The sequence below is a fragment of the Hyla sarda genome, chromosome 2 (assembly GCF_029499605.1).
Source record: "Hyla sarda isolate aHylSar1 chromosome 2, aHylSar1.hap1, whole genome shotgun sequence".
Taxonomy (NCBI): Eukaryota; Metazoa; Chordata; class Amphibia; order Anura; family Hylidae; genus Hyla; species Hyla sarda.
In genome coordinates, this window is record NC_079190.1 from 294,783,015 (window position 1) to 294,797,057 (window position 14,043).

Below are 14,043 nucleotides of genomic sequence, written 5' to 3' on the forward strand. Positions count from 1 at the left end.
TTTTTTTCACAAAAATGCTAGTTTTCCTTCAAATTTAAAATTTTTACAAGGGATAATAGGACAAAATGCCCCCCCAAAATTTGTAACCTCATTTCTTCTGAGTATGGAAATACCCCATGTGTGGACGTCAAGTGCTCTGCTGGTGAACTACAATGCTCAGAAAAGGAGTGCCATTGAGCTTGTGCCATGTGCGTTTACAAAGCCCCCTGTGGTGCCAGAACAGTTGACCCCCCCCCCCCCACATGTGACCCCATTTTGCAAACTACACCCCTCACAGAATTTAATAAGGGGTGCAGTGAGTATTTAACACAAAAACTTTAGTGCCCAGGGGGGAACGGGGTTAAATAACCAAAAAGAACCTCCAAACCCCAGTCACCGGAGTGACGGGGTGAAAAACCCCTATTGAAAATTCCCTCCCTAACTATAATATATAAAACTTCACTTTTATTTCACTATTATTATTAAAAAGTCCCCTGTAGTGAATAAAATTAGCAGGCTATTCCCTCAACTAGTGTAGCTTCTCCTATCTGGAGTTCACAGTAATATGTACTTGACAGTGGCTGCAGACCACTGTCGATTGGGGAAGGTGCTGCAAATAAAATGTAATCAATCTGTCTCCCCTACATGTTTCGTGGTATGACCCACGTCCTCAGGGGTTAAGAGACAAATGGCCACGTGTATATGCAAGTGCTTCCTTTTATAATGTCCTATACCGTCACTCCGGTGACTGGGGTTTGGAGGTTCTTTTCAGTGAGTATTTACACCCCATTGGCGTTTGACAGATCTTTGGAACAGTGGGCTGTGCAAATGAAAAATAAAATTTTTCATTTTCACGGATCACTGTTACAAAAATCTTTCAGACACCTGTGGGGGGTAAATGCTCACTGTACCCCTTATTACATTATGTGAGGGGTGTAGTTTCCAAAATTTCGTTACATGTGGGGGGGGGGGGGGTCCATTGTTATGGCACTATGGAGGCTTTGTAAACACACGTGGCCTTCAATTCTGGACAAATTTTCTCTTCAAAATCCCAATGGCGCTCCTTCTCTTCTGAGCATTGTAGTTCGCCCACAGAGCACTTTACATCCACATATGGGGTATGTTCTTACTCAGGAAAAAAGCCCCCCAAAATTTGTAACCCCATTTCTTCTATTTTCCCTTTTGAAAATGAAAAAATTAGGGTAACACCAGCATTTTAGTGAGAAAATGTTTTATTTTCATTTTCCCATCCAACTTTACCTGTGGGGTGTTAAGGCTCACTATACCCCTTGTTACGTTCCGCGGAGGGGTGTAGTTTCCAAAATGGGGTCACATGTTGGTATTTATTTTTGGGGGTTTATGTCAGAACCGCTGTAAAATCAGCCACCCCTGTGCAAATCACCAATTTAGGCCTCAAATGTACATAGTGCACTCTCACTCCTGAGCCTTGTTATGTGTCCGCAGAGCATTTTACGTCCACATATGGGGTATTTCCGTATTCAGGAGAAATTGTGTTACAAATTTTGGGGGCCTGTTTTTTGCTTTTACCGCTTGTGAAAATAAAAAGTATGCATCACCCCCAAAAAATTTTTTTTACACTAACAGGCTGGTGTAGCCTCCAACTTTTCCTTTTCATAAGGGGTAAAAGGAGAAAAAGCCCCCCAAAAGTTGTAGTGCAATTTCTCCTGAGTACAGCGATACCCCATATGTGGCCCTAAACTGTTTCCTTGAAATACGACAGGGCTCTGAAGTGAGAGAGCGCCATGCGCATTTGAGGATTGCATAGGGGTGGACATAGGGGTATTCTACGCCAGTGATTCCCAAACAGGGTGCCTCCAGCTGTTGCTAAACTCCCAGCATGCCTGGACAGTCAGTGGCTGTCCGGAAATGCTGGGAGTTGTTGTTTTGCAACAGCTGAAGGCTCCGTTTTGGAAACGCTGCCATACAATACGTTTTTCATTTTTATTGGGGGGACAGTGTAAGGGGGTGTATATGTAGTGTTTTACCCTTTATTATGTGTTAGTAAAGTGTAGTGTAGAGTTTTTAGGGCACATTCGGACTGGCGGGTTAGGGTCAGTACCCGCTAGTAGTTTGTGCTGCGGGGAAAAATTTGCCACAGCTCAAACTTCACACAGGAAACTTAATGTAAACCTGCCCGTGTGAATGTACAACTCCAGCATGCCTAGACAGCTGTTTGCTGTTTGGGCATGCTGGGTTTTGCAACATCTGGAGGTCTACAACTTAGAGACCAGTGCACAGTCATCTCCAAACTGTGGACCTCCAGCTGTTGCAAAACTACAAATCTCAGCATGCCCAGATAGCAAACTGCTGTGTGGGCATGCTGGGAGTTGTAGTTTTGCAAGATCTAGAGGGCTACAGTTTGGAGATCACTATGCAGTGTTCTCTAAATTGTAGACCTCCAGCTGTTGCAAAACTACAACTCCCAAACAGATGTCTGGGCATGCTGGTAGTTGTAGATTTGCAACATCTGGAGGGCTACAGTATAGAGACCACTGTATAGTGGTTTCGGACTGTAGCCCTCCAGATGTTGCTAGGCAACTCACCGGCTTCCGTAAGATCCAGGGAGCCAGTCGCACGACATCGCAGCACCGATCACCATCGCCCGCAGCCTCTGCAGATCTGTAAGTTACCTTCGGCACCGGTCCCTGTCGCTTTCCCCGTCCTGCCCCGCCTATTGTGGGTGGGCATAACTGGGAAAACGAAGGTACCCCCCGCCCCCGATCTGCTATTGGTCGTCTCTCCTTGACGACCAATAGCAGGGATAGGAGGGGTGGCACCCCTGCCACCTCACTCCTATCCCTTCTGGGGGATCGAGGGTGCCTTGGACAACCGCGATCCCCCTTATATTCCGGGTCACCATAGACCCGTAATGACCCGGTATTGCGCAAATCGCAAGTGTGAATTCACTTGCGATTTGCGCCGATCGCTGACGGGGGGGGGGGGGGGATGTCTGAGGACCCCCCTGGGCATTTGCGCGGGGTGCCTGCTGATGGATATCGGCATTCACCCCGGTCCGATCCCTGCCCGCCGTGTGGCAAGGACCGAAATTCCCACGCCCGTACATGTACCTCATGGGTCCTTAAGTACCAGGGTCCCATGACGTACCGGTACGACATGTGTCCTGAAGAGGTTAAAGGGGTTTGTCTTTTAAGTAAGACCTAGCCCTTATCCACAGAATAGGAAATAAGTGTCTGATTCCTGCGGGGGTTGACTACTGGGGCCCCCAGCAATCTCCAGCACAGGGCCCGTCTTACTTCAGAGCATTCCGACCCCCACCGTCTGGGGGTCTCGAACTGGTCTTGTGAGTGACATCTCGCTCTGCCAATCTCCAGCTGAGGCCGAACATTGGTGTGGCCGTTGATTATTGGTGTAGTGGGGTGTCATTCCTGTGACCAGTTACTCTTGGAAGGTGGGGAACTGAGCGCACTGACATATAAGACTGGCCCCATTCTGGAAATTGCAGGGGATCCCAGCAGTCAGCCACTCCATATAAGTTTTACATAACCAAAGTAACCCTTTAAGCTTAAAAATACACCACCGCTTGAGGTTTTCTGTAAAACTTGAAATGTAGATTCAACACATACTATAGATCTGTCAAAAAAAGCAAAAGTCTGTATAAGATGCATATATCTCTAAAAAGTTGCATGCCTTTGAGCAGTTTGTGGACTCTGCAAAACTTTGTTATACCGCATATCTCAATAGTAATTTTAATTCTTTCTGTTGAATAATCTGGTGGCCTACTTTCCAACACTATTATGTTGTGGAGTTTCAGGCCCTAGCCTACTTTTATGGCTTAGTTTTGAGGTCTGCCACCATGGCAGAGCCTTTCTATGCTGAACTCCAGAATTTTCAGAAACATATTTTTTTTTTTAAATGATACCACATTATACATGTTTTAACTAATGTTTTTGGTTCTAGGTATGATGGTAATTCACTACTGAACAGTGTTGAATGCTACGATCCAGTTATTGACAGTTGGGATGTAGTTACTTCCATGGCAACACAGCGCTGTGATGCTGGTGTCTGTGTCCTTCGGGAAAAATGAGAACAAAGACTGTAATACTGGAACTGAATTGTCCTGCTGGACTATACTATGTGGGAAAAATGTGAATTTTGACCTCCACTTAAATAGAAAAAAAATACACATGCCTGCCAACCACTGGAGCTTATTGAAACTGGCAAAGACAAAGGTCATTCTAAACTGTGAAACAAAAGGTGCCTCATCATTGTGCCACAGACCTCTGTTTATAAGACTTTTGATATCAAACTACATTTCAGTATCGGAAATAACTATTTTTAGTGCAAAATTTTTCGTGGATGGTGCATTGAAGGTTACGACTTATACTGTCTTGTGCCAAGGGAATGCCATTTGACACATACATGCACGAATATGCACTTAACTGAATTCTATATTGTAAATAAAAAAATATAAACTTGTTTAAAACTGTTATATTACAGGGACACTCCAGACCCTACCTGTCATACTGTAAGTTAAATGCTTTATCTTGATATATAATTACCTATTTTACTTAAAGGGGTTATTCCAGTATTTAAATTTGCTATACACTGGATAGGGTATAACTGATCTGAATACTGAAACACCCACCGATCAGGAGAAGAGAGGTCTATACTTCCCAACAGTGTACCTATTCTGTGGATAGATAATAACTTTGAATGTTAGGAAAAGCAACATCTACCTACTTTCTGACACTCAATCTTCTTGCTAAATCTGGCACATCTTTTCTATGTTTAGAATTGTGTCATTGAAATGTTTGGCAATAAACAGGTTAGAAAACTAGGATTATTTTTACCTTTTGATATGCCTATTTTTTTTTCTTCCGATGTCTCCCTTCTTTGGTCCATTGCTACAGTTAATTTTGCAATGGATCTGATGACTGGTCCCTTTATGGATTTCTAGTCTTGCCAGCTGTTTGCATTTTTTTTTCCAATCTATCTTTTGTTTTTGATTTTTTTTAGTTTCAAGTTTAGTTTTTTTATTCAAGTTAATGAAAATTTATGTAAAATTTGCAACCAGTCAGTCATTTTTGTATCAGGTTTTTTTCAACTTTTTTCCTTTTGGATACTAGATGTAAACGATCATATTAGTGTGGGAGGGCTCCTAACTGACACTGATGACAGATGTGGGGTGACAGATGTGATGACATGCCAAAATGCAATTGGGAGAACTTGTACAATACAAAGGCGATTGTTTGTTTTTAATGAGAATACCGTACATGCCATAATTTTCTTCATGAATGTTATATACTCATGAATATTATGACCTGTTGCTTAAGTACACAAAACTGGGATGGCAGGATGGGTATTAGACAAAAAATGCAACATGCATACGGATTTCTGCCACATAATTTACCAAGGAAACATACACCACCTACCAAAAAGTACAGCATAGGTTTAAAGCATTTTCTCCTACAATCCAGTTGGACACTCTAGGGTTAAGACAATCAATTTTTTGCTTCTTTTATTTCTGCATGCACATACATGGCATGGTCTTCAAAACAGAGGTAACAGTACTGCCTTTATTGGTCCCACCAACTACATGACAGAGCTGTAGGGTCGCAGCAGTTATATATCAGCTAAGTAACCAACTCGCAAAACTGTCACAAATTAAGAAATTTCTATTTCCACTATCTCAAACGGGTTGTCTCAAAACAACCTCTGTACTTTAACCTTGTTTAGGCATAGTGGCCCTGATTTACTATTTTAAACCTGACATGCTTTTATCGGGTTGTGTTCCGAGGTGTGTTGCAGTGTGCCACAATTTCTGTCTGTGCCAAATTAAACCTGAAAGAAAGTGAGTTTCCAGGTTCCATATAAAAAATAATAAATTTTATTTAGATCCTTTAAAAATGTGCAAAACAACAAATAGGTGACCCCATGAAAATCCAAATGAAATGCTGACGCGTTTCGATTTATTAATAAACCTTAATCATAGCAATAGTTATATGTAGGAACCTGATCCTCTCTTTATACCTGTAGTAAATGTAGTAGACCAGGTAAGAGATCCACCCACCTGAAGGGTGGGGGCAGTCATTAATCAACTTGGTATGAGAATTCACAGCTGTGTGAAAACTCAGGTAGAAAGAAAGGAACAAAACAGTATACAGGAAAAAATGTATAAAAATCACAGCAGTATTGATGGTATATTTAGAAAATGTACATTAGATCATTTTTGTGGTTAAGTCCTCGGGGGAATCTGGTATCCAGACAGAAGATCCAAAACGCCTCCCGTCTGAATACCATTTTCCCCCAGTCACCACCTCTGTTAGGAGGCTTAACCCTTTTGATACCCTGACACGGCATTCAACTTTGATCGCCATGTCTGAACGGTTAATACTGGCATCGGTGATGTCCGGTATTAGCTGCGGGTACCGGCCGGAGATGGCCGCCGGGACCGACCAAATATGATGCGGGGTCACCATGTGACCCTGCATTATATCGCAGGAGCCAGCGCAGGACATAAATATATGTCCGGCATTGTTAAGGAGTTAATAGGGTGTGCAGGAGGAAAGAGCGGAGAAGAAATGGAGCAGTGGGCAGAGGAGGATGGTGCATCGGGGAGCAGTGAATAGTGCCAGGAGGACTATGTAAGTACATTCCAGAAGTTGTGGATAACTTTTTTAGAGTCTATTCACAGGTTCAGTATTCTGCACATATTTGATGGGCAAGGTTTTATGCTGCAGATTTCAATGGAAACCAAATAACTGAATACAGCTTCAAATCATTTGCATCAAATATGTGCAGCACACTGTATGTGTGAATAGACCCTTATTGGGGTTAATAAAAAGATTTTTAAAAAGCAGTCAGTCAAGTCCCAACCTATAACCCTACTGTATTGATCCAAAGGAAGTAAAAAAAAAAAAACATTGCAGCAGGGGCCAATTGCCCCATACTAAGAGAAATTTTTTTTTCAAGAAAGGCATCCAATCCTAAGTTAAAGGGGTACTCCGGTGGAAAGCGATTTCCACCGGAGGAAGTTAAACAGATTTGTAAATTACTTTTATTAAAAAATCTTTACCCTTCCATTACTTTTAAGCAGCTGTAAGCTACAGAGGAAATTATTTTCTTTTTTAATTTATTTTTGGTTTTGTCCACATTGCTCTCTGCTGCCACCTCTGTCCGTGCCAGGAACTGTCCAGAGCAGGAGAAAATCCCCATAGCAAACCTATACTGCTCTGGACAGTTCCTGACATGGACAGAGGTGTGAGCAGAGAGCACTGTGGACAAGACAAAAAAAGAAATTAGAAAATAATTTCCACTGTCGCATACAGCTGCTTAAAAGTACTGGAAGGGTAAATGTTTTTTAATAGAAGTAATTTACAAATCTGTTTAACTTTCTTTCACCAGTTGATTTAAAAAAAATGTTTTCCACTGGAGTACCCCTTTTTATTTTTTTTCCTGAGTCCCGAGGTAGCACACAAAGGGTTAACATATTTCCTTTTCCTACTGGACAGAAGCATGTTACTCGTTAATTAATCAAATCATAAGGTACACCTGGATAACTGACCCTCTCCCCTAGGGTATAAACCCCCAAAGAACCACAAACATACTGTGTAGTATGCAGCAATGAACATTTAAAGGGGTTATCCAGCATAAGGTGCTTTTAGTACGTACCTGGCAGACAGTAATGGACATGCTTAGGAAGGATCTGCGCTTGTCTTGGGGCTAAATGGCTATGTTGTGATATTACCATAATACTGTGGCTAGCTTTTTGTGAACTGGTATTTCCTGTTTGTTTTCTTTGACTACAAATTCCATAATTCCATTTTCCTCCCTTCCACACATCAGCCACCCCACCCATTGAAACATAAATGAGCTGTATCCATTCAAAAGACATGTGGTTTTCAATCAGGGTGCCTACAGCTGTTGCATTAGTTGCAGATTGATCTCCCACCAAGCGATCGCTCCACCCATTGAAGCAGACGGGCTCCCTGTCATCAGCTAACTAGTGAGTCAGGTCTCGGCTGCATTGCAACCTGGGAAAAATTGGAGACAACAGTCATTTTGTATGCTGTTAAAAATAAATATTGGGGTGAAAATCACAGAAAAATTGTGAGAAAACCATCACACACAGGTACAGACACTATATTATGAACTACACTAACGTTACAGCCCCAGTAGCATAGTCAAATAAAAAAAAAAAATCCTGGAATACCCCTTTAATAGGGTGGGAAACTTGTGCTGCCTCGGACTCATGAAAAGAAAACATTTTGGTAAGTAAATTTAAACCTTCCATTTCGTCCCTCGGCAGCACACAAAGGGACGTAGCCATTTCCAGCACTTGCCTGCCAAAGGACGCCTCCTTGCCAGCCATGAGATCCAGCTTATAGTGATGGACGAAGGTGTCTGAGGAGGACTATGTCACTGCTCAGCAGATCTGATCCAAGTGATAAATTAGCCCAGGAAGTGGACATTTCTCTGGTCAAGTGGGTATGCACCTGAATAGGGCATTCTTTACCCAAAGCAGAATAGCAGAAGGAAATCACATCCTTAATTCATATTGAGAGAGATGCTTTAGACGCTGGCTTTCCCTTATTAGGACCCACAAACTGAAGAAAGAGAGAATTCGATAGCCTGAAGGATTGTGTCTTATTGATGTAACATAGCATGGCCACAAGAAAAATAACTTTTCATGACAGAAATGACAATAGGCTCAAAAAGACAAATCTTCAGGATTTTGAGGACTGATGGTAGATCCCATGAAGGAAGAGGTGGCCTAACAGTGGGTCTGAGATTTGAAAAAGCTTTAAAAAAAATTTCACTAAGGGATTATTAGAAAGGGAACTTCATTGATAGCTGAAAATCATTGATAGCTGAAAACGGTACCTGGATAGTGTTTGGTTTGAGTCCTTTATCAAAACCTTCCTTTAGAAACTGAAGCACTTGTGATATATTTGGATTGGTGATATGATGTTCCATACACCAGGCTTGGAAGGCTTTGACCACTCTAGAGTAAACTTTAAGGGTGGAGTTTTTTTTTGGAGCAGATAGTAAGTCAATGAGATCTTCTGATAGGCCTTTGGAAACCAGGGTTAGCCTCTCAGGAGCCAGGCTGTGAGTCTTAACTTGTTGAGAGCAGGATGACACAGTCCTTCCTGAAGAAGCAGGTCCGGATGGGCTGGCAGTTCCCAATGACAGACCCTCGAAAGCATTAATGTGAGCTGGAACCACAACCTCCTTGGCTAAAATGGAAGAATTGCTAGTACTTTGTCCTTGTCTTGCTTGATCTTGAGAAGCATCCGAGGGATCATCGGGAATGGAGGGAAAGCATAGAGAAATCTGTTGTTCCAGGAGAAAGACAGGTCGTCGAGATGGTCTGGGTGGTCCCTCCGATAAATGGAGCAAAAGTGCAGAAGCTTCCGATTGGCTCTGGTTGCCATGACATCCATCTCTGGCAGACCAAACCTCTGGACTACTTGATGAAAGACTGATTCGTCCAGGCTCCACTCCGCTGGATTGACCTCCTTCCTGCTGAGGCATGGGGATTCAAGGAACCCCGAATATGGACAGCATGCAAGTCGATGAGGTGGTCCTCTGCCCAGGATATAATAAGTTTTCACTCCATCATTTGGGACAATCTCGTTCCTCCTTGCTTATTTAGATAGAACACTGTCGGGAGGTTGTCTGACTGAATCAGGACCCTGTGATCCTGTAATAGAGAAACAAAATGAGACAAGGCTAGACATACCGCTCTAAGCTCTCTTCGATTGGAGAACATTGATGCCTCAGACCTGGACCATCTTTTTTGGACCCAACTGTTGCCCAAATGTGCTCCCCAACCGCTGGCAGAGGCATCCGTGATAAGGAGAACCTGAGGGACAAAGGGGGAGATTTATCAAAACCTGTGTAGAGAAACAGGTGCAGTTGCCCATAGCAACCAATCAGATTTCTTCTTTCATTTTTAAAGGATACTGTGAAAAATGAAAGAAGCAATCTGATAGGTTGCTATGGGAAACTGCACCAGTCTTCCTCTACACAGGTTTTGATAAATCTCCCCCCAAAGATCTTCCTGTACCCACCTTGTCCAGACGCAACCACCAGGAAAGATCTTGTCTCATGGAGTCAAACAAGGACATTGTCCTGTCTAATCCCCAAGGCCTCCTGTTCCATTTGGTTAAGATGTCCAGTTGTAGAGGTCTCATGTGAGCTCATCCCCATGGCACCGCATCCAGCGAGGACATCATCAGACCTAGCACACTCATAGCTGACCAAACTGCCATTTCTGTGCTGTTGATCAGTTTGACAACCTTCAGCTTCTGGCTCCTGTCCTCCGAGAGAAACAGCCTCATGGCAGATGAATCGATTATGAATACCAGAAACTTGTGGATGTCTGAGTGAGACGAGACTTCTGATAGTTCACTAGAAATACATGTTCCTCCAACACTGAGATCATGATCTGAATATGATGGAGAAGATCTCTGGAGTGAGCCAGAATCAGCCAGTCATCCAAATACGGGATGATGTTCACTCCCTACAGTATCAGATGTGCCGCTAGGACCACTGCCATCTTTGTTAACACCCGTGGAGCTGATGACAGGCCAAACGGGAGGCATGTAAATTGTAAATGTCTGACTTGGTGATCCATAAGTAGAGTTACTCTAAGGAATCTCCGGTGTCATATGGGGATGTGAAGATAGGCATCCCTTAAATCGATTGTAGCCATGAGATTGTTTTGCTCCAACACTGCCACAACTGACCAGATTGACTCCACCTTGAATCTTCTCTTGACTATGAATGTATTCAGGGTAGTAAGGTCTATAACCAGTCTCCAAGTACCCTCTGTTTTGGGCACTGCAAAGACTCTGGAGTAGACTTCGAGACCTTTTTTGCCCGATTGGAACAGGCTCTAGGGTGCCTTTTTGGACGAACCCTGCCACAAGGGAATTTACATGAACATTTCCTCTGTTGATAAAGAAACTGTCTGGAGGAAGAACTTTCAGCTCCAAAGCATAGTCTCTGGAGGTTACAGATGCCACCCACAAGTCAGAGGATGTTGGAGACCAAACTGAGGAATATAGAGAGAGCCTGGCACCGACTTTGGGGACTGTGAGGCTGGCGTCAAAAGCCCTTTGATTTGTCTCCACCCAGAGGAGACTTTTTCTTGAAAGATGTGGCTTGATTACGAGCCTGTTTTTGTTGACTATTCCTCTGCGCAAAATACCTTCTATGTTGAGGAGATTACCTAAATTGTTTCCTGCCTTGAAGAAAATGTGGGCATTAGAGAAAAATGCTAATTTTTTATTGCTCATTCCTTCCAGAATTGGGTTCAGTTGAGAACCAAAAAGATTTCCCCCTTCGAAGGGCAGAGAGCAAAAATAGTTCTTTGCCATGGTATTTCCTGACCACTCATTGAGCCGGAGAGCTCTCCTGGCTGGTGTTGAATTGGCCAGAATTTTGGAATTGAGCTACTAAAATGTCAAGTGGAAAATCTGACAAAAAATCTGCACAAGCTTCATGCCAGGAAGATCCTTCAAAATTTCTTCCCTCAGAACACCCTCCTGGAGATCTCTTGTAAGGCGAGAAAGCCACATCCAGAGAGCTCTTCCCACTGGGACCGATGCAAGAGAGGCTTTGCAAGACATGGCGGCAGCCGAATACACTCTTTTCAACGAACCTTCAGCCCTTCTGTCCATCTGATCTTTTAGGAGAGAGCCTTCCTCAGATGGAAACATAGACTTTTTTGAAAGTCTCATTACCACCAAGTCTACCTTAGGAATGGAACCTCTGCCTCTGAGCTCCCCGGATCAATGTTATAAGCGGCTTTAAATCTTGACCCCCATATCCGATTTTTTCTCTGGCTTACGCCACTAGGCCTTAATAAGATGATCCAAAAGAGGTTGACCTGGAAGAGAATAAGGACCAGCTGCAGGAAAATAAAAAAGAGCTGCTTTTTTAGGTAAACTCTCCTCAGACGGCTCACCTTCAACCGTTTTCTTTACAGATTTGACCGTTTTCTTTACAGATTTGATCAAGGAATGAGTTTTCTCTTTCCTCAACAAATACAAATCTTCTGGAGCTCCTTTATCTGGCATAACTGAACTGCTGGATGTCGCCACCTCATCATCAAAGGATGACGAAACAGAAGATGAAAACACAGATTGTGCAGAAGACTTCGAAACCTTAGTGTATATTGCTTTGAGCTGATTAGTTACCTCAGATAAAGTAGACTTAAGACTAGACCTGAACCAACCAAATAACTCCTTTGCTTCTGACTGGAAAGCCATCTGGTAAAGGCTGATTACAATGTAGACATAACTGACAATGCTCCTTTCTTCTCCTTTTCCTAGAGGAATTTTCTCTTGAACCATCCATCCTGCACATAAACAACAACCAGCTATAAATAATAACTGAAGTAGCATAGGGAGCATGATCACTAATGAAACAAAAAAAAAAAGACTTTCCCTAAAGAAAGACAGATGAAATGGGTAGCCGCAAAACTATACAATATACTGCAGCCAGCAGCGCTTAATTTTTGTGAAGCCCCATAAGATACGGTAGGGAAATCTCCTAATATATATATAAGAACACATTCTTAAAGTAATTGAAGCAAGCTTAGAAACAACATATAGCATAAGCAGCAGACATATCTGCTGCATGATGAATATAGATCCACATACCTTGTGACTGGAAAGGACACGCACCCAGCAAGGCTGGGATGAGATGCGCCGAATGCCAGACCTAAATACCTCCTCTGGCGCCGACATGTCTCGCAGGCGCTACGTCACATCATGCGCGTCCAGTGCCACTGAACCGGCAGGAAAAATTAGCAGCTTTAAAACAGGGTTAGATACATTCCTGGAACAAAATAACATTAATGCTTATGAAGAAATATAAAATCCCATCCCTTCCCCAATATCGCGCCACACCCCTACCCTTCAATTCCCTGGTTGAACTTGATGGACGTATGTCTTTTTTCAACCGTACTAACTATGTAGCTGGAAGGTCGCATCTTGCCCCGGAAGTAGATTCACTGATAGATGAGCATCACATGAACAGCCGCCGGAATCAGATACCAAGGAGCCATTAGGCAGCTGCTAAGATAGCATAAATAGAGACCGGGTCCCGATACAAGACCTGTCCCTAAATACTTACCTGATACTGCCTTCATGCGCTTCTCAGAACCTCTGGGAAGAGACATGAACCAGAGAGGTACTGGAAGCCTGCTGATACCACAAGCCAGCCAGCCTCATAGACATATAGGCTTAAGGCTATAGGATGGCTAGTCTGTAAACTAGTTATCCAGGTGTACCTTATGATTTAATTGATTAATGAGTCACATTGTTCTGTCCAGTAGGAAAAGGAAATATGTTAACCCTTTGTGTGCGACGAAATGGAATGACAGTTCAATCCCACTAACCTGAATATAAAGGTGGTTAGTGTGGGTGATCCTGAGTAAAACTATGTGTTCCTTACCCCAATCCATTCAGCCATGCTCAAGATATTTCACAATCTTTCAATATGCAAATGAACTGTTAACTGTAGTGGAGCTGGGTTTGAAGAGTACCTGCACCTCTGCCGCCATCCCCTAGGTCCCATTCCTGCAGCTCCACTTATCAAGGAGATGAATATTGATGAGCGCGGTGGCGCACTAGATGACTCCGTTCAACCATAGAAATCAATTGAGTTCCATGCCTCTGTTAATGGTATACTTCACCATCCCGTTTTCCTTAGGAGGCCAACCGATGCAACTTATGGGAGCACTAAGGCAGTATAAACCTACCCTGAGAAAGTGAAGTAAGGAAGCTCAATAAGGGCTCGTTCACACGGGTGGATCCACAGTGTATTTTGCGCTGCAGATCCGCCGATGATGGACCCAATCCGCTGCTACAGGCAAACACACTGTAATGTGCAATTCGCCGCGTGCATGCGCAGTATACTCGCACGCATCGCAACGGCTTTCTGTAAAACATGCTGTGGATCCGCCCGTGTGAACGAGCCCTTTAAGTGACACCTTATGCTATGTGTACATAAAATATTTGGGACTATTTTTTGTTTATTTTTTTGTACTGTATTTTTTCCATTGGA

The 14,043-nt window shown here is 43.1% G+C and overlaps 2 protein-coding genes across 10 annotated transcripts in view; one reads left to right on the forward strand and one right to left on the reverse strand.

Moving 5' to 3' along the window:
- KLHL12 (kelch like family member 12) overlaps positions 1 to 4,799 on the forward strand; it is a 140,901-nt gene extending 136,102 nt beyond the window's left edge. For all 9 annotated transcript variants that reach the window (XM_056557524.1, XM_056557525.1, XM_056557522.1 and 6 more), the window contains one exon: positions 3,919 to 4,799. In XM_056557524.1, the coding sequence (XP_056413499.1) occupies positions 3,919 to 4,045 (127 nt within the window). In that variant the 3' untranslated portion in view covers positions 4,046 to 4,799. The remainder of the gene's footprint in view (positions 1 to 3,918) is intronic.
- A 3,797-nt stretch (positions 4,800 to 8,596) lies between these two features.
- LOC130357903 (uncharacterized) lies at positions 8,597 to 12,370 on the reverse strand. The gene is made up of 2 exons (XM_056560656.1): positions 10,038 to 12,370; positions 8,597 to 9,667 (listed from the first exon to the last, which is right to left on the reverse strand). Exon 2 carries the CDS (start codon positions 9,496 to 9,498, stop codon positions 8,791 to 8,793), a length of 708 nt encoding a protein of 235 aa, XP_056416631.1. The 5' UTR covers positions 9,499 to 9,667; positions 10,038 to 12,370; the 3' UTR covers positions 8,597 to 8,790.
- Between the last annotated feature and the right edge of the window lie 1,673 nt (positions 12,371 to 14,043).